The sequence below is a fragment of the Piliocolobus tephrosceles genome, chromosome 9 (assembly GCF_002776525.5).
Source record: "Piliocolobus tephrosceles isolate RC106 chromosome 9, ASM277652v3, whole genome shotgun sequence".
NCBI lineage: Eukaryota > Metazoa > Chordata > Mammalia > Primates > Cercopithecidae > Piliocolobus > Piliocolobus tephrosceles.
In genome coordinates, this window is record NC_045442.1 from 112,058,972 (window position 1) to 112,086,083 (window position 27,112).

A 27,112-nucleotide genomic window follows, 5' to 3' on the forward strand; every position below is an offset into this window, starting at 1 on the left:
ATGCTCTTCTCTGGTTTCTATGAGATTCACAAGAGCATTCGTTGCTTTTATAATTGGTATTTTTTTTCCATTTTATATGAAAGAAAACACACAGCCTTCTTTTCAACTTAACATTTGTCTTTACAATCACATTGGCCTAGGATAAGGTGGTGGGGGCAGAAATTTGGGAGACACTTAATAAATATTTCCCAAGAGACATGTTCAAAGTACACGGTCACTTACTGTGTATGATCCACCGATGGCCTGTGGTTTTCTTCCCCATGATGAATGCTAATCCCGTTCCCAAGCCCCCACCTGAATGTGTTTGAATCTTGAAGTAAATGTACTGGGATAGGTTGATACCATCTACACAGGCTTCTTTCCTCAAAGCTGCAGACTTCCATAACTTGGACAGGGTAGAACAAAGAAAAGGTGAGCTAGTAAGTGGCAATTTCTATCCGTACAATCTTAATCAGCACTTTCTTACTCTTGTTTTTAATTATAATGTAACTTTTAAACATTATTAAAATAACTAGGCAAATGGTTTGTAAAATCACTGGAAGAGCTTCAAACAAATCTAGGTTTTTTTCTAGTAAAATATTTATGGGAATAAAATATAGGAAAAATACATATACTAATGATCTGGTTTCATGAGGAGGTGAGATTTTAATCAGCTTCTACTGCAGCAATTTAAGCAGTTCCATTAACCAATTTCATTCCTTGCCTGATCTCTAACTTCTGACAAGTCTGTTCTCCTTGTCTCAGCCTCTGAAGCGGTTATCACAAATTCCCAACTACAGTTTAAGCAACGAGATTTCCAATAACTTTCATATTGGACCTGTTTCCTAGAAAGTTTTACAGATTCTTGTAATAATTTTATTCTAATATCACAGGAAATTACAGGTCTGCTGATTTTTTTAAAAATGTACAGGTTATGCGTAAAACTGTTATCTGAATTCTCTCTGAATGTGTTCATGTGTCTAAAATCTTCCGCGCTGAATAAAAGAAAGATTCAATTCAGTGAAGTTCTTGTGTATACTACAGAGAACTTGGTGTGTACTCTAGCTTTTAAATGACATTAACAGTGCCAGCATACCACTATGACCATTTAGAAATGTGGGTATATGAGTTAATGTAAAATCTGAAAAGAAAATATTTATAAAAGTGTTTTTAATCATGACATTCAGGTGTATTAGTTAATCTCTGACATTAATTGTTTATCTTGTGAAGGGGTTTAGGATCCAATATATCTCTGTTCTTCATATCATTTAAAAGATATAATTTGTAGGCTTTTAAAAGAACTGTTAGAAAATATAACGTGTCAAGCAAGATGAATAGGTTCTAGGGATCTGCTGTACAACACTGTAGTAGAGTCAACCATAATGTATTGTACCCTTAACATTTTGTTAAGAGGGCATATCTCATGTTATGTTTTGTTTTTGTTTTTGTTTTTGAGACATGGTCCCACTCTGTCACCCAGGCCAGAGAGTGCAGAGGCATGATCTCAGCTCCCTCTCCCAGGCTCAAGCAATTCTCCTACCTTATCTTCCTAAGTAGCTAGGATTACAGGCACACACCACCACACCCAGCTAATTTGTGTATTCTTTTTTTAGAGATGGGGTTTTGCCATGTTGGCCAGGCTGGTCTCGAACTCCTGGGCTCAACTGATCTGCCCACCTTGGTCTCCCAAAGAGCTGTGATTACAGGCATGAGCCACTGCACCTGGCCATGTTACGTGTTTTTATCACAATTTTCAAAATCAATTTGAAAACTTGTATAGTTTACAAGCAGATTTGTCATAATATTTTATCTTACAAAAGAGTGGAAGAGACAAGATCTCAGTTTATCCATAAATAAAATTGTAATAATTCATTTATAGTTGTTCAAAATTATAAAAACTCTTTGATTAAAAATAACTTAATAGTAGGCATTCATTTAGAACATTTAAAGGATTTATCAAAACTTCCCCTCTAATCATAAATGACATTATTAAAATGGCAAAGTTGAACTTAGAGGAAATTCAGTATTCCCTAAAGATACTCATTATGTGTAATTTATTAGGTTTTGTATAAACTCTTACAAACACCACAACTTATACAAGATCATAAGGGGATTCGAATGCCTTCCCATGAGGAAGTCTGAACACCATCATACTTTCCATTGTATTATTTTCCATCTGTGGTGCATGATATAAATCCCTGGCTAGCTTGAGTTAATTACTGTCTCTTCTTCTGCACAAAGTGAGTCGGCTTTGCTTTTATGATTTTTTGGTCTAGATTAGATAGTTAATTGGTGGTGTATTTGTACATTAAGGAACATTTTTTTCTGGGTTAGAAGAATAAATATGAACCTCATTGGATTTCTTAAGTCCTAGAATTTCTTCACAAGGTTGACATAAAATAAGGGTTTCACTACTTTCTCTGTGTTATCTGTCTGTTCTGAGCCCTTAATATTATCAGGACACTTGAGAAATATGATGGTACAGTCAATTCGCAGGCTACTCCATGAAGAATAGCGAAGGGAAAGATATTACAAAGTGTTTACTCCTTCTGATCTTATGCTTTCCTCATTCAGACAAAGATTAATCTTTCTCCTCTAAGACTGTATCTTTGGCTTACAAATCTACTTTTAAATTAAATAGTTTGTCTTTGATCCATTTAGGAAAAGCCATTGAATTGGCAGGTAAAAACCAGGACACAGGGGACAAAGGTCCCATTTGCATTAAGATAGGTTTTCTCATTAATTCTACATATTTTAATAGTACTAATGTTATATGTGCATTTTGGCAATGGCAAAATTTGAATGAATTAATCTGACAGTACTATAAAGCTACCTCCCTAAACATTCCCTGTTTTATAGTGTCAGGAGTACAGATCAAAGGGAATGGATGGAAAGAGCTGCTAAATGCTACTCCCAGAGTCAAGTAAAGTTTGTGAAAATCATAGTTTTCAATCCAAAACATTAATCTAAAGACACTTACCTCTTACTGGGCCTGGCAGAAAATGCATTCTGATTCTTCCATTACAATTTTCTGTATGAACAACTGTTACATTTAGAAATTGCACTAACTCATGTTGAAAATATCTAACTATGATACTAGGCTGTGCTATTTAGAGATTACACTTGTATTTTCTTATCTATTTTGTAGCAATAAACAAATTTTAAGAATCCACCTACCACAGGATGCTTCATCTGATTTGTCAGGGCAGTCATATTTAAAATCACATTTCTGCATTTTTTCGATGCAGTGACCATCAGACCTGCAGACAAATTCATTGTCTGTGCAGTTGTGTGGAGGTAATGTTACAGGCACCGAGGTTTCAGATGGAGTTGGGAAGTCTGCTGGCAAATTACCTTGATAAGAAAAAATATACAGGCATCATTTAGCAGGTTTTCTACTTCTTTAAAGGTTTTACACAGTGAAGCTTTCTAAATATGCCTTACAATTAATATCATAGAGAACAGTGGGTAGTATTGACTACTCTGCTAAAATAAAATTGAGGCTCTTGTTTTAGTAACAGTCAATAAGTAAATAACTTTGATCATGAAAAATGATTAAGGTACAGATGGAAATTACTGAAAAGTTATTCAGAGCTCACCAAATACATGGGAGGCCCAAGGCCAGGGCTTAGAGAATCAGAAGGAACCAAGGGAGTTTCAGATTCTGGAATTAAGAACCAGAGTAAAGATCTAAATAACTTTCTAATCTACTAGGTAAATAACCTTTGTTCTTCCACTGCTACAATAAATCTAATGTCTCCTCATCTTTGTTTAATGTATTTTCACATATTCAAAATGCAAGGCTTTAGGAAAGAGTCAAACCAGAAATCCTCACCTAGAAGTTTTGTACAAGATTACAATTTCTGAAACTACTGAGGGTGGAAGACATTTATAGATGTTGACTATTAGTTATTCAATAAATGTGTATTGATAACATGTCTGTGCCATACACATGGTAGATGCAGGGAATCCAAGCTGTGGAGAAAAAGTTAAATATTAAATCTGAACTCAATTGAACATGGACACAAAGAATGATTACCAAGTCCCTGAACAGGTTGTGTGAGCCCCTTGAGGCTTTCATCCAGCGTCCTTTCGAAGAAATCTCTATGTCAATCTATTCCTATATGTTAGTTATTTAAAAACAACAGACAATAGCAAAAACAAGTCGACCTTTTTGTGTTCCTTAGGCCCCATCAGGAATGACCTTTGTGACTGGACCTCATGCCAAACAACTCATTACGAAAAGAGCTAGGGTCCCAGACTGTGCCGAAGCTTCATGAGACCTCTCTTTGTCTGTGCATGGATGAGTGGCCAACTCTGGAGCCCAGGCTATTGCTTCCCGGCCTCGTGGTGAATCCTCCATTGTCTGGTGAGTGTGGTGTCCAACTCTGGAGCCCAGGCTGTTGCTTCCCAGTTTGGTGGTGAATCCTCCATAGTCTGTTGAGTGTATAGGTATGTATGTATATGTATATGTGTGTGTGTGTGTGTGTGTGTATAATTTTGTTCACTTATTCATGCTCTTCTCTGGTTTCCATGAGATTCACGAGAGTATTCATTGATTTTTAATTGATTTTTTTTTTTTTTTTTGAGATGGAGTCTCGCTCTGTCGCCCAGGCTGGAGTGCAGTGGCCGGATCTCGGCTCACTGCAAGCACCGCCTCCCGGGTTTACGCCATTCTCCTGCCTCAGTCTCCCGAGTAGCTGGGACTACAGGCACCCGCCACCTTGCCTGGCTAGTTTTTTTTGTATTTTTTAGTAGAGACGGGGTTTCACCTTGTTAGCCAGGATGGCCTCGATCTTCTGACCTCGTGATCCGCTCATCTCGGCCTCCCAAAGTGCTGGGATTACAGGCTTGAGCCACCGCGCCCGGCCTTCACAGACTATGGTACATGGTAGGTATGCTAACATGGACAATTGAATGGATGGATAGATGGATGGATGGATGGACGGACAGACGGACCAATGAAAACCAGAGTGAATGAACAAAATAACAAATGGAAGATTTCACAGTATATTGAAAGAAAACAGAGGAAAACCATGTATCAAATGGGAGTCAAATAAGATGCCTTGGCAAGCTGATGCTTAAACTGACTTTCAAAGGTTGATGAGCTCATCTTGCTAGGCGAAAAATAATACAAGGTTTTTATGGGCAATGAGAAAAAACTTGTGTGAATGCATGGAAATATATTAAACTGTTTATTTTAAATACTGTGAGAGTTTAATATAATATCTTGTTATATGATAAGCATGCATCTGATTGACTCATTAGATCTGGAATGGGAGAGTAGACAGTTACCATAAAGAGCCAGGTGAAATCAACTTAGGAGTCTGAAATAAACACACAAAAATGTGGAGAAATAACAAGATATAAAATGTCTACTTCAAGATACACCTTTTGTCATCAGTGTGGAGCATGAATTGTAGGTTGCTCTAACATTGGGAAAAAAAAAATAGTTATAATAGTTAACCTCTTTCTTTAATCCAGGCAACTAATAACTAAAGCAGAGATGGTTCAAAGGAAAGAGCAAAAATCTGAGCCATACTAAATGTTCAGTATCTGGAGGACTGGGGATTTACATGCTGTTGGGAATTCAGGGAAAATCCAATAACTAGTACTTTATTTCTTAGCTCAAGTGTGGAGGCAATTAAGAACCAAGATTGAAGATAGATCAAAATATCAACTTTTTATTGATATAGCTAATCCTGAAGAAAATTGCCTATTTCTGTAGACAAGTGGTCCTCTAAAATGCAAAGCCCAGAAATAAGACCCAGAACTATGCCTTACAGGCTACCCTGGGTGAAACTATAGCAAGGAAAAAGTGACCAGATTTCGTATTTCCTTAGCTAGTAGACACTAAAAAGAAAAGAGGAGGTGAGGGACCAGGCATGCATACTCAGGTTCTTCTTGAAAACCCACCAATCCATTGTTGCTCCTCCTTCCTCTTGGAAGGAATGAATAAGAGAATGAAGAGAGACCAGGAATGGTAGGCTACCAGATAGAGCTCAGTGTACATGATCGACTAAGACCAAGGAAATAGTATTCTGATCCCATAGGGGTGAGTTTGAAATGATTAATGGATTGTTAAGTAAATCAACATTCTATTCCCCAGATCAGATATATAAAATACAGAAGAGGAGTCAGTTTTTAGGGATTAGAAATATTTTCTCACCACGTGTGGTGGCTTACATCTGTAATCCCAGCACTTTGGGATGCCATGGCAGGTGGATCACTTGAGCTCAGGATTTTGAGACTAGCATAGGCAACGTGGTGAAACCTCATCTCTACAAAAATGAAAACTACAAAAATCAGCTGGACATGGTGGCCCACACCTGCAGTTCCAACTATGTGGGAGGCTGAGGTGGGAAAATCACTTGAGGTGGGGAGGTTGAGGCGGCAGTGAGCCAAGATCACACCACTGCACTCTGGTCTGGGTGACAGAGTAAGACCCCGCGTCCCCACTCCCATGACAAAGTAAAAATTAAAAATAAAAAAAACAAAGTAAAATAAATGTAAAAGGAAATATTTTCTATCCTAGAACAGAAAGCCTATGACATCAACACAAAAAAAGCAGATCCTAACAGGTTGGAAAGTTTATCCCACATCCAGTTTGATATACTCACGTTTAAGTCATTGAACGAAAGTAAGAACCCAATTAGAGGTGAAAGTTATTACCTTCCACAGAAATCTGATACATCCAATGTTATAAAATTTGAAAAAAAATTTAAAAGAGAATCGTTTTATCATTTTTGAATGCCGATGGTTTTTATTTTATTATTATACTTTAAGTTCTAGGGTACATATGCACAACGTGCAGGTTTGTTACATATGGATACATGTACCATGCTGGTGTGCTGCACCCATTAACTCGTCATTTACATTAGGTATATCTCCTATGCTGATGATTTTGAAGATGTTGAAGGACAGAGTTTGAAACAGAGAAAGAAAAATTCACTAACCTTGTTGAAAAATTATTTTCAAATAAATCTAAAATGAGATTATAAAAATTACTTTTGAGGGAATTTGCTGAGAACTGCAAAACATTCAATGGCCAGGCTGATGGATATTTTGTATGTCTCAGTGGAATATATGGAACAAATTTCTTTGAAAATCATCCTTTCAAAATGTTCAAATACAAGGTCTTAAAAATAATCTTCTAATTTGATTGCTAAATTTGTTGTGACATTTCAGAGCATAATTCACTTACATAATTTTACTGAAAATATATATAACTAAAATGCATTAGAAAATGCATGTAAACATTTTATTTTTATGTCCTATATCAAAAATGTCATCTCGAAAGTGACGTATTTTGTCAAAGTTTCAATAAGCATTTGCCTTTAACTAAAGCAGGATGTCATGTTCTTTCACTTTAGCACATGCTCATTCAAGCTGGTTTGTTCCATATTTAGATAATAAGGTTTTAGTTGAAGACAAAGATTTTAATTCCACAGAGATGACTGTCATTTGCACTGAGAAATGCGTTCTATGCTCTAATTCAGGCAGCCATTTTGACATGTGTTAATTTCAAGAGAGAATGGGTAAATTTGTGTTCCAAGCTCAGGGTAAATACACATTACTAGAACAATAAAAGTCTTAAAAAACGTGAATCACACGTTTTCCTATTCTTCAAAATAGAGATTTACAATTAATCATCTTGCCTTAATACACAGAAACTTCAATAAACAGCTAAATGGAAACACATATATGATGTTCTTCACTGACTGTACTACTTTAAACTTGCTCGATAATGCACTTCTAGTCACAAATATCTAGGATTTACTGATTTTTTATTTTATTTTTTATTTTTATTTATTTATTTATTTTTGAGACAGAGTCTGGCTCTGTCACACAGGCTGGAGTGCAGTGGCAGATCTCAGCTCACTGCAACCTCTGCCTCCTGTGTTCAAGCGATTCTCCTGCCCCCGTCTCCCAAGCAGCTGGGACTACAGGTGCCCACCACAACGCCTGGCTAATTTTCTTATACTTTTAGTAGAGACTGGGTTTCACCATGTTAGCCAGGATGGTCTGATCTCCTGACCTCGTGATCCGCCCACCTCGGCCTCCCAAAGTACTGCAATTACAGGCGTGAGCCATCGCTCCCGGCCGATTTCTGATTTTATTATTCTTCCTTCAAGAGAATAGCATTTCAGGGCAGGACACAAGCCCAGTGAACTGAGTGTCAATAACTTTGCATTTGAGACAAAGAAGTCATCGACTGAACTGCTTCAGATTCAATTACATCTTCTTTTCTTTAAAAAATACCTTTAATTATGAATAATTTTAAACATTCATAAAATTAAAAAAAATATATGATAGATGACTCCACTAAATTGTTATTGCAGCATTGCTTCAGATCTTTATACTAACAAAAAGAGGAAGAAAGAATAGAAAGAAAGAAAACGTTTCTATAAAGCTCAGACCTCATTCTTCCTCTTTCCACCCCTTCACTAATGCCTTCAGAGGGACTCTTATCCAAATACTAGTTTGTATCAATTTGTATTTTCTCATGTTTGCTTTCTAATTGTTTTTATTGTGGTAAATAGAGTTAAGGCTATTCACATTGTTGTACAACAGATCTTTACAGCTTTTTTTATCTCAAAAAACGGAAACTCTATATCCATTAAACACTTGTTCTCCTTCCTTCCTCCTGCCAGCTCTAGGTAAGCACCTTTCTACATTTGTTTCTATGATATTGACTACCTTAGATACTTCATATGAGTTGAGTCTTACAATGGTTGTACTTTTGTGATTGGCCTATTTAGCTTAGCATGATGTCCTTGAGGTTAATCCATTGTCCTAGTCAGTTCAGGCTGCCATAACACATTATCACACAGTGAGTGTCTTAAACAGCCATTTATTTACCTTAGTTCTGAAGGCTGGGAAGTGCAAGCTCAAGGTGCCAGCAGATGTGATGTCTGCTGAGGGCCCACTTCCTGGTTTGCAGCTGGCCATTTTCTCCTTGTATCCTCACATGGTAGAGAATAGGGAGAAAAAGAGCAAGCTCTCTTCTGTCTTTTTGTAAAGGCATTGATTCCAACCATGAAAGCTTTACTCTCCTGACCTAATTATCCCACATACAAACACCATCACGTTGGGGGCTGGAATTTCAATATATAAATTTTGGGAAAATACATTCAGTCCACAGCATCTATGTGGTAGCATGTGATGGGATTTCCTTCCCCCTTAAGACTGCATAATATTCCATTGTATGTATAGACCACATTTTCTTTATCCAATCATCTGTTAATAGACATTTGGGTTCTTCTACTTCTTAGCTATTGTGAATAATGTAGCAACAAACAAGGGGAGGCAAAAATTCCAAGATTCTGCTTTAAATTATTTTGGATATATATCTGAAAGTAGGATTGCTACATCACAGGATAATTCTATTTTTAATTTTTTGAGGAATGGTCATACTGCTTTCCATAATGGCTAAACCACTTTACAGTCTCACCGAGAATGCACAAGAATTTTGATTTATCTATATTCTCATGAATGCCATTTTTTATTATTTGGATAGTAGCCATCCTAACGGCTATGAGGTGATGTCTCATTGTGGTTTTGATTTCCATTTTCCTTAATTGGTCATGTTGAACATCTTTTCACATGCTTGTTGGACATTGGTGCATCTTTTTGTTCTCAGGAACCCCAAATCTGACACTCTATTCCCGTCAGCACTTGATCAGCAATTATAGTATCGTGTAGACTAGTTTCACTGCTCTAAAAATTCTCCATCTATTCATCCTACCCTCTCCCCTAAACAATGGCAAACACTAATGTTTTTACTATCTCCATAGTTTTGCTTTTTTCCAGAATGTCATATTGTCAGAATCATACGGTATGTAGCCTTTTCATATTGGCTTATTTTGCTTAGTAATAGGCAGGTAAATTTCCTTCATACCTCAGCTTGATAGCTCATTTAGCACTGAGTAATATTCCATTCTCTGGATGTGATCCAGTTTATTACTTATTTATCTACTGAAGGATATCTTGGTTGCTTCCAAGTTTTAGCAATTCTGAATAAAGCTGCTATAAACACCTATCTATATCGAGGTTTTTGTGTGAATATACTCATTTGGGTAAATACTAAAGCACCTGATTGCTGGATGATATGGTAAGGCTATGTTTAATTCTAGAAGAAAATATCAAACCTTTTTCAAAGTGGCTATATAATTTGGTATTTCTACCAGCAATTAATGTGAATTCCTGTTGCTCCACATCCTTGCATTTGACATTTGACGCTTTAATTTGTATTTTCCTAATTATTGAAATTATGAAAATTATTGAGATTGTAAAAGTTATATAATTTTTACATTAAGAAATATTTTTAGTGGGAGTGTAAATTAGTTCAACCATTGTGGAAGACAGTGTGGTGATTACTCAAGGATCTGGAACCAGAAATACCATTTGACCCAGTAATCCCATTACTGGGTATATACCCAAAGGATTATAGATAATTCTACTATAAAGATACATGCACACATATGTTTATTGCACCACTATTTACAATAGCAAAGACTTGGAACCAACCGAAATGTCCATGAATGACAAACTGGATAAAGAAAATGAGGCACATATACACCATGGAATACTATGCAGCCATAAAAAAAGAACGAGTTCATGTCCTTTGCAGGGACATGGATGAAGCTGGAAACCATCATTCTCAGCAAACTAACACAGGAACAGAAAACCAAACACCGCATGTTCTCACTCACAGTGGGAGTTGAACAATAAGAATACATGGACACAGGGAGGGGAACATCACACACTGGAGCCTGTCGTGGGTGGAGGGCAAGGGGAGGGATAGCATTAGGACAAATACCTAATGCATGCAGGGCTTAAAACCTAGATGACAGGTTGGTGGGTGCAGCAAACCACCATGGCACATGTATACCTATGTAACAAACATGCACGTTCTGCACATGTATCCCAGAACTTAAAATATAATAAAATAAATAAAAGCTAAAATTTAAAAAGAAATAATTTTAAATACGTATTTTTAAAGGGCAACTTTGGTATTTTGCATGAGTCAATGTACCCAGTCAAACATTTTTAAATTCTAATAATAGTGACATAATATAGTAAACATCAGGCCTTTTTAAATGAAATGGTATTTGGGTTTTGAACTTGAGATGAATGGAAGTTTTATCTGTATCATTAACAGAGATTATAACCATTAGAGATTTTAACCAATCCAGCGTGGTATTTTCCTCAAGATAGTACTTTAATTCATTAATGTTAATGTGTATATTATAATTCAGTAATTCTGAATGCTAATATTTTATTATATGAAAATATATTGTAGTTAGCCATTCTACCATTAATGATTTTGGGGTTGATTCTTCTAAGGTATTGTTTTCTCATTTTGTACATTTCACCTTATGTATCTAGAAATGGAATTGCTTGGTCACAGGGTGTGTATAATTTCAGCTTTAGGAGATAATGCCAAACTGGTTTCTGAAGTAATTCTATACTTCCCAGCAGTATATAAACATTCAAGTTGCATTATGTACTTGCCATCTGTTTGTATATTTAGGTTTACCCATGTGTTTGACATTTTTCATCACATCCCTGGTTTAGCTCATTTTGTGTGTTTCTGAGATTCACATTTACAAAGTTCATTTGTCTGAACTGCAGAATCTGCTGCAGCGAAATAATATTTGTGTGTGTGTGTGTGTGTGTTATCCTTTGAATGCCATCTTAAATCTCTTTCCTGAAAGTTTTGTTTTGCTTTAGCCTAACAATTAATAGCTTTCAGAACTCTGAGTCATCAGCCTAATTGTGGTTGTTTTGCAATTGACTCACTTCTGGCTCTCCTCTCCCATTTTTCTCCACCTTGTCCATCCCATATGCTCTTACTCTCTAACTGTGGCATTGGCTTTATCTTTCCATTCTATTTCTCAGTATCCTCTCTTTTTTTTCTCTCACCTGGAGATTTCTCCTTTTTAAGCTCAGCTTGACATTTAAATCAATGCATGTTATGTTATATTTGACATTTCTAGGAATAAATAGTGTTACAGTTTTTAGGTTATCTGGTCTTCCATGCTACTAAAACCAGCCGTCTGTTTGGGGTGTGTGTGTGTGTGTGTGTGTGTGTGTGAGAGAGAGAGAGAGAGAGAGAGAGAGAGAGAGAGAGAGAGACTGAGACTCACTGTTGCCCAGGCTCGAATGCAGTGGCGCAATCTCAGATCACTGCAACTTCTGCCTCCCAGTTCAAGTGATTCTTGTTCCTCAGCTTCCTGAGTAGCTGAGTAGTGTCTGTGTTAGATCTATTTTCTAGGAGAAAAGGTTTTATGAAAGCATAGCTATTCTTTGGATACGATTATAACAACTGTGCTATAGCTGTTGGCCACAAACTATGCAATTTTTTTTTTTTCTGTCTCTGGTAGCCAATCAACAATTTTTGGAATACTTTTGCTTTATAAGGAAGATTCAATGACATTTTCCATCTTTACAGGTATTCAATTTTATTTTCTAGGAACACAATAAAACTGCTAATTGAACATATCACAGACTTTGGCCAAATTTTTCTTTCCTATGTATATGCGAAATCACTTTACAGATGACACCAAAGAAGCTAAAACCAAAATATTTAAGATTGCAATCACCAAGGTTCAAATTTATTTTTGTCCTGAAATCTTAAACTGCAAAACTTTCCAATAATTTGGTGTTTTCTTCTGAGTCTATACCTCCTTTAGAAAGTACAAAAGAAAGGCATATTTCAAAACACAGTGCTTTCACGTAATTTATTATTCTGAGACAAATATAATGAATACACCAGACAGCATATTAGAAGACGAAAAGCTGCAGGTGGTATCTTAAAAGTAAAGCCAATAGTATTTACACTGTTCCCCTTGCTTTTTGATTCACACTGAAACAAACATTCATCTCTGCAGAATAAAGACTTGAACACCATTTGTAACTAAAGCTGGTGAGACAGTGAGGCTTATGAGAGAGGAAAGCCAAAAATGTAATCAACTCAGTTCAACAACAACAAAACAACACATTCAATGTATGAGGGGTGGGGGAGGACATCATAAAAATTATGTTAAGCGTCCTTAAAATAGCCATCATATTTTATCAATTTTAAGGCATCATCAGTTGTCCAATGTGCCACTGCTTTAGTAACAGTTATCCTGGAGAAAATAAAATACTTATAATATCTTAAACATGGATATTCATATAATACTTACATTCTAATAACTAATCATTTTAGTAACTAGTAATTCCAATGTGCATGTTGAAATTTGAAATTTTAAAAGAGAATAAAAAGCACATAAATTATTTTTTAATTTGCAGACAGTATTTTGTGATGTAGTCAATGTTTTATTTTTCTAAATAAACCAATTATCTCACCAGTAATCCTTAGTGCAAGAAAGAAAATTCTTGTCATGTGTGTTCAGCTGAAGAAAATATACTTCTGGCCTTTCTAATGAAGTACAGAAAGAATAATGAAAAGCAAATACTTCTTTTGAGATACACACTTTTTAATATAAATGTCTCAGAATAATTCCTAACCTAAAGATCTGAGTCAAGATATAAGGAAATCTCTTTAACTCTGTCATCATTCCTCATGATTGTCTCCTCAGGTAATAGCATCATTGTACAGTTACACAAAGAACCACAGAAATGTATTACATGTCTAAGTTCCTACCGTCCCTGGAAATATTAATTTTGTCTAATGGATTAGATTAAAAATAAGAATTTCTTTATATATTGCATATCCATTAACAAATTACTGAAGTTACAGTTATTTTTAACATTTGTCTTTTCGCATTTAGAGTTTTAAGTGATTTACATATTATCATTACAGTACTAGTGTGTATTCTGTATTCTGAATTTAGAGTTATTAAATATTATAAATGTAAAAAGACGTAAACTGTGAAATCAAAAACATAAATGTTGGGGTGGGAAAACGTGTAGGGTTTTTGTAGGGAATTAAAATTAAGTTTTTATCAGCTTAAAATGAACTGCTGTAACTATAAGCTGGCTTTTGTAAGCCTTACGTTAAACACATAGCAAAAACCTATAGTAAATACCCAAAAGGTAAAGAGAAAGCAATCAAAGCATACCACTACAGAAAACTATCACATCACAATGGAAGATAGCAAGAGAGAAAGAAGGAAACAAAAGATCTATGAAACAGCTAGAAAGGAATTTTTTAAATGGCTATAGTAAGTCCTTACCTATTAAGAATTACTTTATGTGTAAGTAAATTACACTGTACAATCAAAAGACATAGAATGTCTTAATGGATTAAGAGAAAAAAAGCAAGATCCAACAATGTGCTGCCTACAAGAGTCTCACTTCGACTTTAAAGACAGATATACAGAAAGTGAAAGAACGAAAAACACATCCTATGCAAATGCAAATCCAAAAAGAGCACAGGAAGCTAGACTTACATAAGACAAAATATACTTTAAGTCAAAAATGGTAAAAGGAGACAAAAAAGTCATTATATAAATATATAGCAGTCAATTAATCAAGAGGATACAACTGTAAATACATATGTACTCAACATGAGAGAACCCAAATATACAGCAAATATTAATAAATCTGAAGGGAGAAAGAGACAGCAAAACAATAATAGTAAAGGACTTCAATGTCCCACTTCCAACAATGGATAGACCATACAGACAGAAAATCAATTAAGAAACATTGAACTTAAATGATACTTTAGAGTAAATTGACCTAACAATAATGTACAAAACATTTCATTCAACAGCAGCAGAATACACCTTCTCAAGAGCACACAGAACATTCTCCAGGATAGATAATATGTTAGGTCACAAAACAAGCATTAACAAATAAAGAAGTTTGAAATCATATCCAGCACCTTTTCTAGCCACAATGGTATGAAACTAGAAATTAAAGACAGGGGAAAGTTGGAAAATTCACAAACATGGCAATTAAAACCACACACTCCTTAAAAACCAATAGGTCAAAGAAGAAATCAAAGTGAAATGAAAAACCTGAGATAAATGAAAATGGAAACACAACAACTAAAACTTATGGAATACAGCAATAGCAGTTCTAAGAGGAAAGTCTGTAGTACAAAATACCTAAGAAATAAAAAAAAAAATACAGAAATTTAAAAATCTCAAATAAAACATTTATCTTTATACCTCAAGGAACTTGAAAAAGAATAAACTAAGCTCCAAGTTAACAGAAAGAAGGAACTAATAAAGATCAGAGCAAAAATAATTACAATGAAGAATAAAAAATAAAATGATCAATGAAACTGAAAATTAATTTTTTGAAAAGATAATATTAACAACCCTTTAGGTATCAGAAAAAGAGAAGACCCAAATAAATAAAATCAGAATGAGACATTACAACTGATGCCACAGAAATACAAAGGATCATACAAGACTGCTATGAACAATTATGCTCCAAGAAATTGAATGGCATTAAAGAAATGGATAAATTCCTAGAAACATACAACCTACCAAGATGGAATCAAGGAGAAACAAAAAATCTAAACAGATGGAATTATGAGTAATGAGACTGAATAATTAACCAAAAATCTCCCACCAAAGAAAAGTTCAGGGCCTGATGGATTCACTGCTAAATTTCACCAAATATTTAAAGAATTCATACCAATCCTTATCAAACTCTGCCAAAAACTGAAGAGGCAGAAACACTTTCAAACTCATTTTGTATTATCAGCCTGATTCCAAGCTAGAAAAGGAGACTACAAGGAAAGAAAATTACAGGCCAATATGACTGATGAATATAGATGCAAAAATCCTCAGCAAAATACTAGCAAGCTGATTTCAACAACAGTGTAAAAGAATCATATATCATGACCAAGTGGAATTTATCCCTGGGACATAAAGATGGTTCAACACATGAAAATTAATAAATGTGATACATAACATTAACAGAATGAAGGCTTAAAATCTTATAATCAGGTAAAAAAATGTAGAAAAGGCATTTAACAATATTTAACATCCTTTCAAGATAAAAACTCCGAACAAACTAGGAATAGAAGAAATGCTCCTCAATATAGTAACAGTCTTAAAGCTTTTAAGAAGTATTGGGAGGATGTGGGTAAAAGTGAACCTCTGTACAAGCCCAAAGTTAACATCACACTCAATGGTAAAAAGCTAAAGGCTTTTCCTGTAAGCTAAAAGCTTTTCCTCTAAGATCCTCAAATCTTTGTCTCTGAGACAAAAATTCATACAGAATATAAAAGAAAACAAAAGATTTCAACTGGATAAAGCAATTTTGAACAAGAAGAAAAAACTGATGGCATCATACTTCCTGCTTTCAAATTATATTGCAATGTTATAGTAATCAAAACAGCATGGTACTTGCATAAAAGCAGAAACATGGACCAATGGAGCAAAACAGAAAGCACAGAAATAAGCCTACACATATACAGTCAAGTAATCTATAAGAAAAAATGACAAGAATACACAATGGGAAAAATAATCCCTTCAATAAGCGGTGTTAAAGAAATGGATATCCACATGCAAAGCAAAATGAAATTGGGCTCTTAACATCATGTACAAAATCACAATGGGAGAAAGTATTGCCAAACCATATAACAGATAAGGAGCTAATATCAAACTACGTAAGAAACTTATACAACTCAACAGCAAAAACAAACAAAACAAAAAACAACAACAAATAATCCAATTTTAAGAGGGGCAAAACACCCGAATAGACTTTTTATCCAAAGACATAGACAACAGGTATATGAAAAGGCACTCACTATCAGTAATGATCAGAAAAATGCAAATCAAAATTACGATGAGATACTAATTCTCATCTGTTAGGATGTCTACTATCAAAAGTTAAAAGATAGCCAGTGTTGGTGAAGATGTGGAGAAAAGGGAACACTCATACATGTTGGTAGGAATGTAAACTGATACAGCCATTATGAAAAACAGTATGGAGGTTGCTCCAAAAATTAAAAATGTAACTATCCACATGATCCAGCAATTCCAATTCTGGGTGTATATCCAGGGCAATAAAAATCACTATTTCAAAGAGATATCTGGACTTCAATGAACTCCCATGTTCATTGCACCACGATTCACAAGAGCCACAATAGGGAAACAATTTACATGTATGGAGATAGATGAATGGATAAAGAAAATGTGATATATATGTACATTGGAACATTATGCAGCTTTTAAAAAATCAAGAAATCCTGTCATTATGAAATTAGAATAATGCCATGTCCATTACACTAAGTGAAATAAGACAGACACAGAAGACAAATACTGCATGATTGCACATGTAAAAGGAATCTAAAAGTTGAACTCAGAAGAGAGTAGAGAGGTAGTTAGCAGAGGTTGAGAGATGAAGGAAATGGAGATATGTTGGTAAAATGGTACAAACTTTCAGTTATCAGAAGAATAACTTCGAGTAAGATATCATACACTTGAAATTTGCTGAGAGTAGATTTTAAGTGCTTTTTTTTTTCTTTTTTTTTTTTGAGAGTCTTGCTCTGTCACCCAGGCTGGAGTGTAGTAGCGCAATCTTGGCCCACTACAATCTCCGCATCCCAGGTTCAAGCAATACTCCTGCTTCAGCCTCCTAAGTAGCTGGGATTATAGGCGTGTGCCACCATGCCTGGCTAACTTTTGTATTTTTAGTAGAGACCGTGTTTCACCACATCGACCGAGCTGGTGTTGAACTCCCGACCTTAGGTGATCCACCCGCCTCAGTCTCCCAAAGTTCTAGGTTTACATGCGTGAGCCACCACACCCGGTCAAGTTCACTTACCACACACACAGAGGATGAGTAACTATATGAGGTTAGAGATGTGTTAATTATTAATAGTTTGATTGTGGTAACGATTTCATAATATAAAGACATGTCAAAACATACAATTTTGCCAATTATATCTTAATAAAGTAGGAAAAATAAATTAACAATATTATAAAATTATTGAAACAAAGCAGGTAAAATTCATGATTGAGAAAGAGTTGAAAATTGAATTAGAAACATCTATAGCTTAGAATATGAGACAGAACACTTGGAAGAGCAAATGATGATGTTTTAAGACAAAGTGAAAATAAACTCAGTTAAGGGCATAAAAACTATTGGGGAAAATTAATAACATATTTAGTCTAATATTTGCTTTTCATTCAAGTCAACACTGTCTCGAGTCAGAGTAATGGAAAAAAGCAGATCTGAGAAATATCTTGCGGTTGCAGTCAGTGGAAATTGCAACCAAACAAGTTTAAGAAGAATGTCAAAGATGACTGGAAATTCAAGCCCCGCTTGCTGGAGAACACTGCTTTCATTAAAATTACAAGGAAGGCATGAGGGAAAAGGTTGATTTTGAAGTAACAAAGAAAAGTAAAATAATCTACTGTTCAGTCATTTTCTATAAAATAAAAGTTGTAGGTAAGATAGAAACCCACATTTTGGGGATTAGGGCAACATTTTGGTTTGTGTGTATGTGACTTTGAGTTTTTATTTATTTTGCTTTGTTTTATTGGCCAAGGAAGAATAATGCTATAAACAAACAATAGTTAATATTGAAAGGAAATCAATGCCCTAAGTGAAGTTACAAGCATGATTCTTACTTCATATAACATGATGCCATGAAAGAAAAAAAAAAAAAAACCGACTGGAAAGCATCAAGAGTAACATTTTTTGTGAAGAGCCCAATTTTTTATTTTTGTTTCATCTTATGGCAAGATTACATCAAATTCCTTTATCAAACCTAAGGATTCAACAAGGCTTGTGGTTTAGACCCTTAGTTTATTTTGTTATAAAGCCAACGCAAAAAACACACAGCTCATACAGTTTTGAAAGTTTTTTATTTTTCTTCCAAAACATGAAACAGCAAATTGGGACTAACACTCTGTAACTGATATTTCATATCTGTTTCTGTGCCTCTAGTAGCTGTTTTACCTCTCCTTGGAACTGTGAGCCACAGAATGGATTTAGCAGGATAATGAGGGCAACAACAGTTTCAATGGTGACTCATGTTTCTTTTCTGTGTTATTTTTTTGGTCTCTTCTGCCTCTGAGGTCACAGTGATTCTCTCTAATCTCAGATTTGGGGGCAATGTGGGGAAAGCCCTGGCCATTGAAATCAGACCAGCTTAGGTAAAATCACAATCCAATCCCTAATTTTGTATTCTCATCCAGGCTACTTACGCTCTTTAAGTTTAATGTTTCATATCTGTAAATTGGAGATTGTAGCCTCTTCCTTGCAGGTTTGATGAGCAGTGTAATACTAGTGGTAAACACTATGGTCCCAAGAGGCAGTCACTGTGTTCTGCCACTTTACAGCTAGGTACCCTTGAGCAGGTTATCTTCTTTTCAATTTCCTCCATAAAATTGGTATAATAAAGGCATTACTCCTACTCCATATACAACATCTATTCACCAGGTTGGACCAGGCACTCTTCTAGACTCTTTAAACATTGTAAGATTGCGTAAGATAAAATACGCATGAGTGACCAGTTGTTATATTGTCCCTACATACACCTCCCTTTCTTGTAAAGATTTGCTCTCTCTCCTACCCTTGCTGAGCTCCCTGGAGGTGGAAAACACTTCTCTGCCCCATTGTTGGGATCTGATCAATGGATAATGAACATGAACAGACACAATGAGATGTATACCATGTCCCAGTTGAAATTTCAAATACACTTTTTTTTCTCATCCTCTACGAAATGTGTCAAATAGGGACTTGGTCTTTTAGCCAGGGTCTCAGAGAGATAGGACCACGTGAAACAGAGATACATAGCTAAGAGCTACATAAAATTACATAGAGCTATGATTAGGATCTGTCTGTCTGTCTATCTGTGTCTTTACTCCTATTCTCTATGCCAACCCACATGCTTGAGAGCAAGAAATAAATGCAGTCATAAGCTACTGAGACCTGGCTTTCAACAAAAGCTGACTGATATGTAATACAGTATCTGGCACATAGAAATATTTAATGTTTTAGCAATAATATTAAAACTAAACTAAAATACATAAGAAGAGTACATAAAACACCTAAAATTACTGACATTCCTCTATCTACTTATCCATCCAACAAATATTTGTTGAGTACTAGTATGTGTCAGATACTGTTGTAGGTGTTGGAGATGAAATAGTGAAGAGGTAATACACCTGCTCTCATGCAACTAACATCAATGTGGCGGAAAATATAAATTTAACTATAAAGGGTGATACATGTTATGGAGAAAAATAACACCAGGAATAGAAATAGAAAAATAGAAAATGCCAGATAAGAAACTGTATGTGTGTGTGTGTGTGTGTGTGTGTGTGTGTGTGTGTGTGTGTGTTCAGAGGAGGGTTCCCTGAAGAAACTCTGGCAGAGACCAGAAGGAAGTAAGGGAGGGAGTCAGAGAGACATCTGTAGGAAACCTGTTCCAGGAACAGGGAAAAGCAGATGGAAAAGTCCTAACCATATGATATGGTTTGGCTGTGTCCCTACCCAAATCTCATCTTGAATTATAGCTCCCATAATTCCCACATATCATGGGAGGACCCATTGAGAGGTAACTGAATCACCCTACACTGTTCTTGTGAAAGTGAATAAGTCTTACAAGATTTGATGGTTTTATAAAGGGGAGTTCCCCTGCACACACTCTCTTTGCCTGCACCATGTAAGATGTGACTTTGCTCCTCCTACACCTTCTGCCATGACTGTGAGGCTTTCCTAGCCATGTAGAACTGAGTCAATTAAACCACCTTTCTTTATAAATTACCCAGTCTCGGGTATGTCTTTATTAGCAGTGTGAGAATGGACTAATACACCATAAATTGGCTGAAGTGCTTAAGAATTAGCTAAAAGGCCTTTGTAGTGGGGAAACGTGAATGAGATATACACTGGTGAAAGGTGAATTCAAGAGGTATAAGGGGTTATTCATTTATTTCTTGGAAGCTATCATTAGTTTGAGATTTGCTCTGAATGAGATAGAGTCATAGGAATTCTGACAATAGAATGACCTAATCTCATCTAAGTTTGAAAAGGAACATGTGGGCTGCTGTTTTCAGAATATAGTGCACAAGGGTAGGAGCAGAGAGATCATTTAAAAAGCAATTGCAATAATCCATGCATAGACACTGGCTGTTTGGACCAAGGGGGAAGTGGTGAGGGCAATGAGGAGTGGGTTCTAAACTGAGTTTGTTAATATAAATCAGATTTGTTAATATGGAATAAGCAGCTAGACATAAACTGTCATTTGCTGAGATAGGGAGGTATGCAGGAGTGGCAGGATTGAGAGGCAACTGGCCATCAGGAATTCACTTTTAGGCCTTGAGAGGTAAGGGTAAATTTGTTCAATTCTGCCTCTTGTTTTACTGGCCTTCAAGAGAGGGATTTGGCTGTCTCCAGAGTTCTACGAAAACCATGACACAGAGTGGTGACACCAATAGATCCTATTAGGACACTGAGTGGTGGGTAGGATCAGAGCTGTGTCACACAGCTACAACTGAAAATATTGGAATCGGCCCCATCCCCTGATTGACTCTGCCTGGGATGGAGCTGGTGCTCCGCTGACCAATGAGGCTAAGATGACAGAGCGGGGATGGATGTTAAGTTTTCAGCAATTGAGAATGTTGTTGGGTTCCAGCCTCTCATCACTCCAGGGAGGAGATCATGTTCCCTCTCGTCGTGCACTTTAAGAGTTCTCAGTCTGAGTGCCAAACTCCATTAGTTTAATATCCAGTCTTCTTAGATCACTATGTACTTCCCAGAATGGGTTTCTCCTCATAACACTATTCGAGGCCTGGGTTGTGTTTATTTTAGGTTATTTTCTATTATTATCTTTAAGGTGCCTACTAGACATCCAAGTTAAGCTGTTGAGTAGGTAGTTAGTATATGAGTCTGGAGTTCAGGGGAAAGTTTGAAAATGGATACATAAATCTGGAAAATATGTCATTTATGTCATTTGAATAGACATATATCTGTAATATAGTGAGGAGATGGTTGACAACAATCCTTAGAAATATTTAAAGTGTTTCCAGAGAGTAAACTGAGAGGTTAATAAAGTATCCAATATGATGTAAACATAAGGCAAATGGTTTGGTTATTATAACTCCTTACATATAATGGAATTACATTTTAAATTCAGACAAGACTGTCTAGTATTTTGCATGTGATAAGACATAGACATATGTGATTCAAACATCTTCACTATGTTTGATACTTTAAAACTAATTACTAGCAAGGATCTAAAAAAATCTTTTCCAGAGTTAACAGATTTGAGAAAAAGAATAAAAGTAAGGTCATGTCGGAAATTTTGTAGAAATGAAACACTGATTTCCTTGGAAGTTTTCCAAGTAAACAGATTTAGAAATAACCCCCAAATGAAATGTTCTCTTACCAGGGTAGAGGGTGCAGTTCAGGAATGACAGATCATCAATCGCAATATCTCCATTGAAGCCATCTCCCACTGAAGCCTCCACCAATATCTTAAATAAATAAATAAATAAATAAATAAATAAAAATAAAGAAATAAAAAAATGTGTTTATGTGGTAAGGGAAATTTATGGAATGGATGAAGAAGAATTTAGAATTTACCCAGATATAACCTTCCGTGCCATTAAAAAATTACTTTGAAGTAGTCTCCATAAGTGGTCATCTTGCCTTGAATACTTCTAGTAACAGAAACCTCCATACTTCATTGAGCCTGTTAGACTCATGGAGCTCACTGCCTTTCTGATGAGTTTCCATTTTTGAAATTTCAGCATATTAGATTGATATCCACTGCCCTACAACTTTCAGCCATTAGTTCTAGATTTGTGTAGTTTTCTTCTGGTCCTTTAAGTATTTGAAGGCAAATCATTGTCCCCTGATCTCCCTGGGTCATCTATTTCCCAAGTTAAACCTCTTCCTCCTCCTAGAAACCCAATTTTCTCCCAGAGTTACTTGCTAGGACATACATTGTTAAGGGCTTTAAAATGTTTCTCACATGACACTGATTCTGTAACACTTTATGAAATTGGCTAATCGTGATTAGATCTCCTTCAGGACCACATTAATCACAGTGAAGTCAGATGACATTTGTGCTGCTACAGGAGCTGCAGTTCCACCAAAACTTAGTAAAATATGAAATATCACATATAGACAAATCACTGTAGTATATGGTAGATTGTGATTAGGTTTGAGATTTCCTGTAATAGAATTAATCATGATGAATTATTTTAATACTTATGCAAATGCATTGCATGCTTACTAGGAATCCCAGCATAATTTAATAATAAAGAACTTCTAGCAAACTCAAACTTAGAAAAATACATTATGTCTTCCCATTATATTACGAACATATGTTTTCATTTCATTTTCCTCACAAATGTTATATGTGGGAGTTGAAGTTTTACTTTTCAAGCTCTATCCTTCATTCAAAGTTACCACATACATTATTTGTTGACATTCTTGAGAAAGAAAGTTTTAAAAGGTCAAATTGCTGACCTCAAACCTCGTAACACTTTCCCCAACTTTCTACTCTTTCTTGAGGTCTACCAGGATTTTCTCCCTGATTTGTCACCAAGGAAATTAATTAATTTGGGAAATGTTTCTGCATAGAACTAGTGAGACACTAGTTCACCGGACATTGTTTGAATAACATTTAATGGTGTTATACAGGAAGTGTCCTGCTGTTTTATAATGAGTCTCTCCAAACATAAAAATGCATCCTTTTTCCCATCATCATCATGAATGAAAGGCATTATAGGAAGAGAAAACAAAAATGTGTAAAGAATATTTAGTACAAAATCATACATTTCCATAAACCTAAACTAGCAGACAGAATTTGAAAGAAAATACTACAGAAAAACGTTTTCTGTTTTATTTTTAAAAACAGAGTTGGCTGAACAATTGGTGAAAAGGCACAAATACAAATTAATCACTAATAAATGTCCTGTACCGATACATGCAAATCCCACTGCAATACAACAGAGAACATGCTAACAAATGGCTTAGATGAAACAGCAAGATAAAGAAGAAGCCAGGGTAAATAAAAATAAATACTATTGACTTGGTCTCACTCCTCATGATTATCATTACCTTTTTAACAAGAAGGAATAGAAAATTGGCATTAATATCCCACTTCACAGAGAGTGACGTTGTTGTAAATATAAGTAGCTGTAAACCAACTTTAGGGTTATATACACATTCATAGCTCCATTCTGGTGTTTGGAGTCAATTGTTCCAAGATGTTTTTATTGTCTTTATATAGTCACAAATTAAATAATTGGCTACCTATGAAAATTTCAGACAAAATTCTGTAACCCAGAGAGGGCCATAACATGCTAGAGAATGTGATTTGCACAAGGCATTTTTCTTTTGGAATTTACTTGATGTTGCATGAGAAGTATTTTAATATTATTCCTGTCTGCATTCAAAGCCAATGGGAAGACACAGAAACAATCCGAGACAGAAGACAGTTTGGTCTTGCTCTAACACACAACTTAATCATAATTTTTACCAAAGTATCTTCAATTTGCTAACCCCTAAATGTTAGCATTCTTGAGAATTAATGAACAATAGTTACAATTTGAGATACTAAACTTGTCCATTTGTATGATGTCTTAATTTCTTTTGAATATTTAAGAAAAGCATTTTAAAAAGACTTTTTGATAATAATTACACCTCAGGAACAAAGTTATGACTGCTAAAGCTTAACCCTACTTTAACCCTATATTTAATTTAGTCTTGCAAAAAAACTTGGTAAATTATTCTAAAATACTAATCCTAAGAAAATGACCACAAGAAGTATAAACCCAAATGCCTCTACTGTGAAAACGTCACTTTCATTTATGGTGTTGTTTTCACCCAGAACGAATAGAATATTATCAAAACACAAGCATTATACATTGTATGTAAGATAGTATTGCTATTTTGGAAATTAGGGAAGCCAAATTTTATTCCTAAGTCCCATCAGTACCTTATGGAGTGCCTCAAAGGACAACTGAAAATCCAGTTTAGTTTAAATGACCTGCCTTATCTGTACAGGTCAATTCTACTTATATTGGAACTATCATCGTCTTGGAAATGTCATGAAGTGAACCAGCTCATCCAAGTTGTTCTTTGCATGGGCTGCCACCTGCTCCAAGTAAAGACAGACTGGCCTTGTCAACCATGTAGGAACTTTGAGGTTTAAACATTAACAAGGCTCTAGCAACTTTCCTGAACTCATCCTTCTATGTATTTAGGAAACTCTGAATGACTGACCAAAAATTTTAAATGATACGGAAACGATTGTCCTCACACACAAACACATGTTTTAGGCTCCATTAACTCTTAAGAGAAATGGAATTAATTCAACCTACTGCTTACTGTCCCTTTAGCCATCATGCATTTGTAAAATATTACACAATTCCAATATAACATATCAGTTTTTTGGTATGTTTTATAACTATAATGTATTTTCAGATACATTATAAATTTACAAATTTTAAACTAGAATTTCTGTCTCAAATATATTTTATATAAAGATATATTATATTTGAGGCAGAAATTCCAGTTTAAAATTTATAAAAAGCACATATTCTCTGTGGAGCAACTGGGACTCCAATGCATTTCTGATGAGAATCCTAAATGGCACAGCCATAATCATACAACTAATTTGCAGGTTCTTATAAAATTAAACATACACTTTCATATGACATGGCAATGCACATGTAGGTATTTCTTTATTCAAGATAAATGAAAACATGTCTAAACAAGAACCCATTAATAAGGTTTATAAGGCTTTATTAATAATCTCCAAAAGCTCAAATCAACCCAAATATCTCCCAACTGGTAAGCAGATAAGCAAACTGCAGTACATTCATACAATAGAATACCACTCAGCAACAAAAAGGAACAATGATATATGCAACAACAGCTGTGAACCTCAAAAGCATTATAGTAAGTGAAAGAGTGAAAGAAGCCAGACTCAAAAGCCTGTATTATTTATCAACTGCTTTTATGCCGTTTTAGAAAAGTTAGAATTATTGGTATATTAGACTACTCTCACGCTGCTATAAAGAACTGTCTAAGACTGGGTAATTTGCAAAGAAAAAGAGGTTTAACTGACTCACAGTTCTGTAGGGTTGGGGAGGCCTCAAGAAACTTACAATCGTGACAGAAGGGGAAGATAACATGGTGACAGGAGAGAGAATGAGACCTGAGCAAAGGGTGAAACCCCTTATAAAACCATCAGATCTTGTGAGAATAGTATGGAGGAAACCACCCTCCTATCTCCACCGGGTCCCACCCCTGACCCATGGTGATTATTACAGTTCAAGGTGAGATTTGGATGGAGACATAGAGCCAAACCCTGTCAATTAGGAAAGAAATCAGATTTGTGTTGACAGAAGCTGCGGGTGTAAAAGGAGGAGATTGACTATATCAGGAAATGGAAGATTTGGGGGAATGGTAGAGATATACTCTATTTTGGTTGTGGTGGTTGCTTACACAACTGTATACAGTTGACTCTTAAACAACATGAGTTTGAACTGCCTTGGTCCACTTATGTGTGGCTTATTTTAAACCACACACAATAAAAAATATTTGTGGCTGTGAAAGATGTGTATACAGAGGGCCAACACTTTGTTCCCAGTGCAGGACTTGAGTATGTGCTGATTTAGTTATATGGGGGCAGTCCTGGAGCTGATCCTCTGAATCCCAAAAGATAACTGTACATTTGTTGAAATTCATAGAACCGCTCACCTAAACAGGATAAAATTGACCTTTAAATCATATCTCAATAGACAAATACAAAGCATTTTTTCTGTACCTATTGCCATAAGTCATCAATGTGTCTATTACTTTCACTTTTTTCTCAATTGCTAATTTAATGTGTGGCATTTTATAACAAGCATATAGTAATCTCAAGAATCTCAATCTATTCTTCAATTTGGCTATGAACAATCTTCTCTGGCTATCCACTTATAATTTCCTAGAGGACAAATATTTACACTCTTCTTTATACTTCTTAATGACACCCACTTATTTTTCATTGGATTTTGCAATAATTAAAAATGCACAAACAGAATGAAAGGCATTACATGAAGCTCTCTTTTAGCCCATTTTAACACCTGACTAAGGTGTTAAGTAAACTCTTATAAACACATCTAGACAACTATCTAATATTTAATCACATAACCTACAATTCTTGGGAACTTTTAGCAAGTTACCTTTTTAGGTCAATACTGAGGGA

At 35.4% G+C, this 27,112-nt stretch overlaps 1 protein-coding gene across 1 annotated transcript in view; it reads right to left on the reverse strand.

Annotated features, from left to right (window-relative positions):
- MALRD1 (MAM and LDL receptor class A domain containing 1) overlaps positions 1-27,112 on the reverse strand; it is a 701,386-nt gene that overhangs the window by 461,534 nt on the left and 212,740 nt on the right. Inside the window, exons 19-21 of the mRNA XM_026454821.1 lie at positions 22,292-22,379; positions 3,157-3,333; positions 223-385 (exon numbers count right to left, since the gene is read on the reverse strand). Coding sequence (XP_026310606.1) covers positions 223-385; positions 3,157-3,333; positions 22,292-22,379 — 428 coding nt within the window. The remainder of the gene's footprint in view (positions 1-222; positions 386-3,156; positions 3,334-22,291; positions 22,380-27,112) is intronic.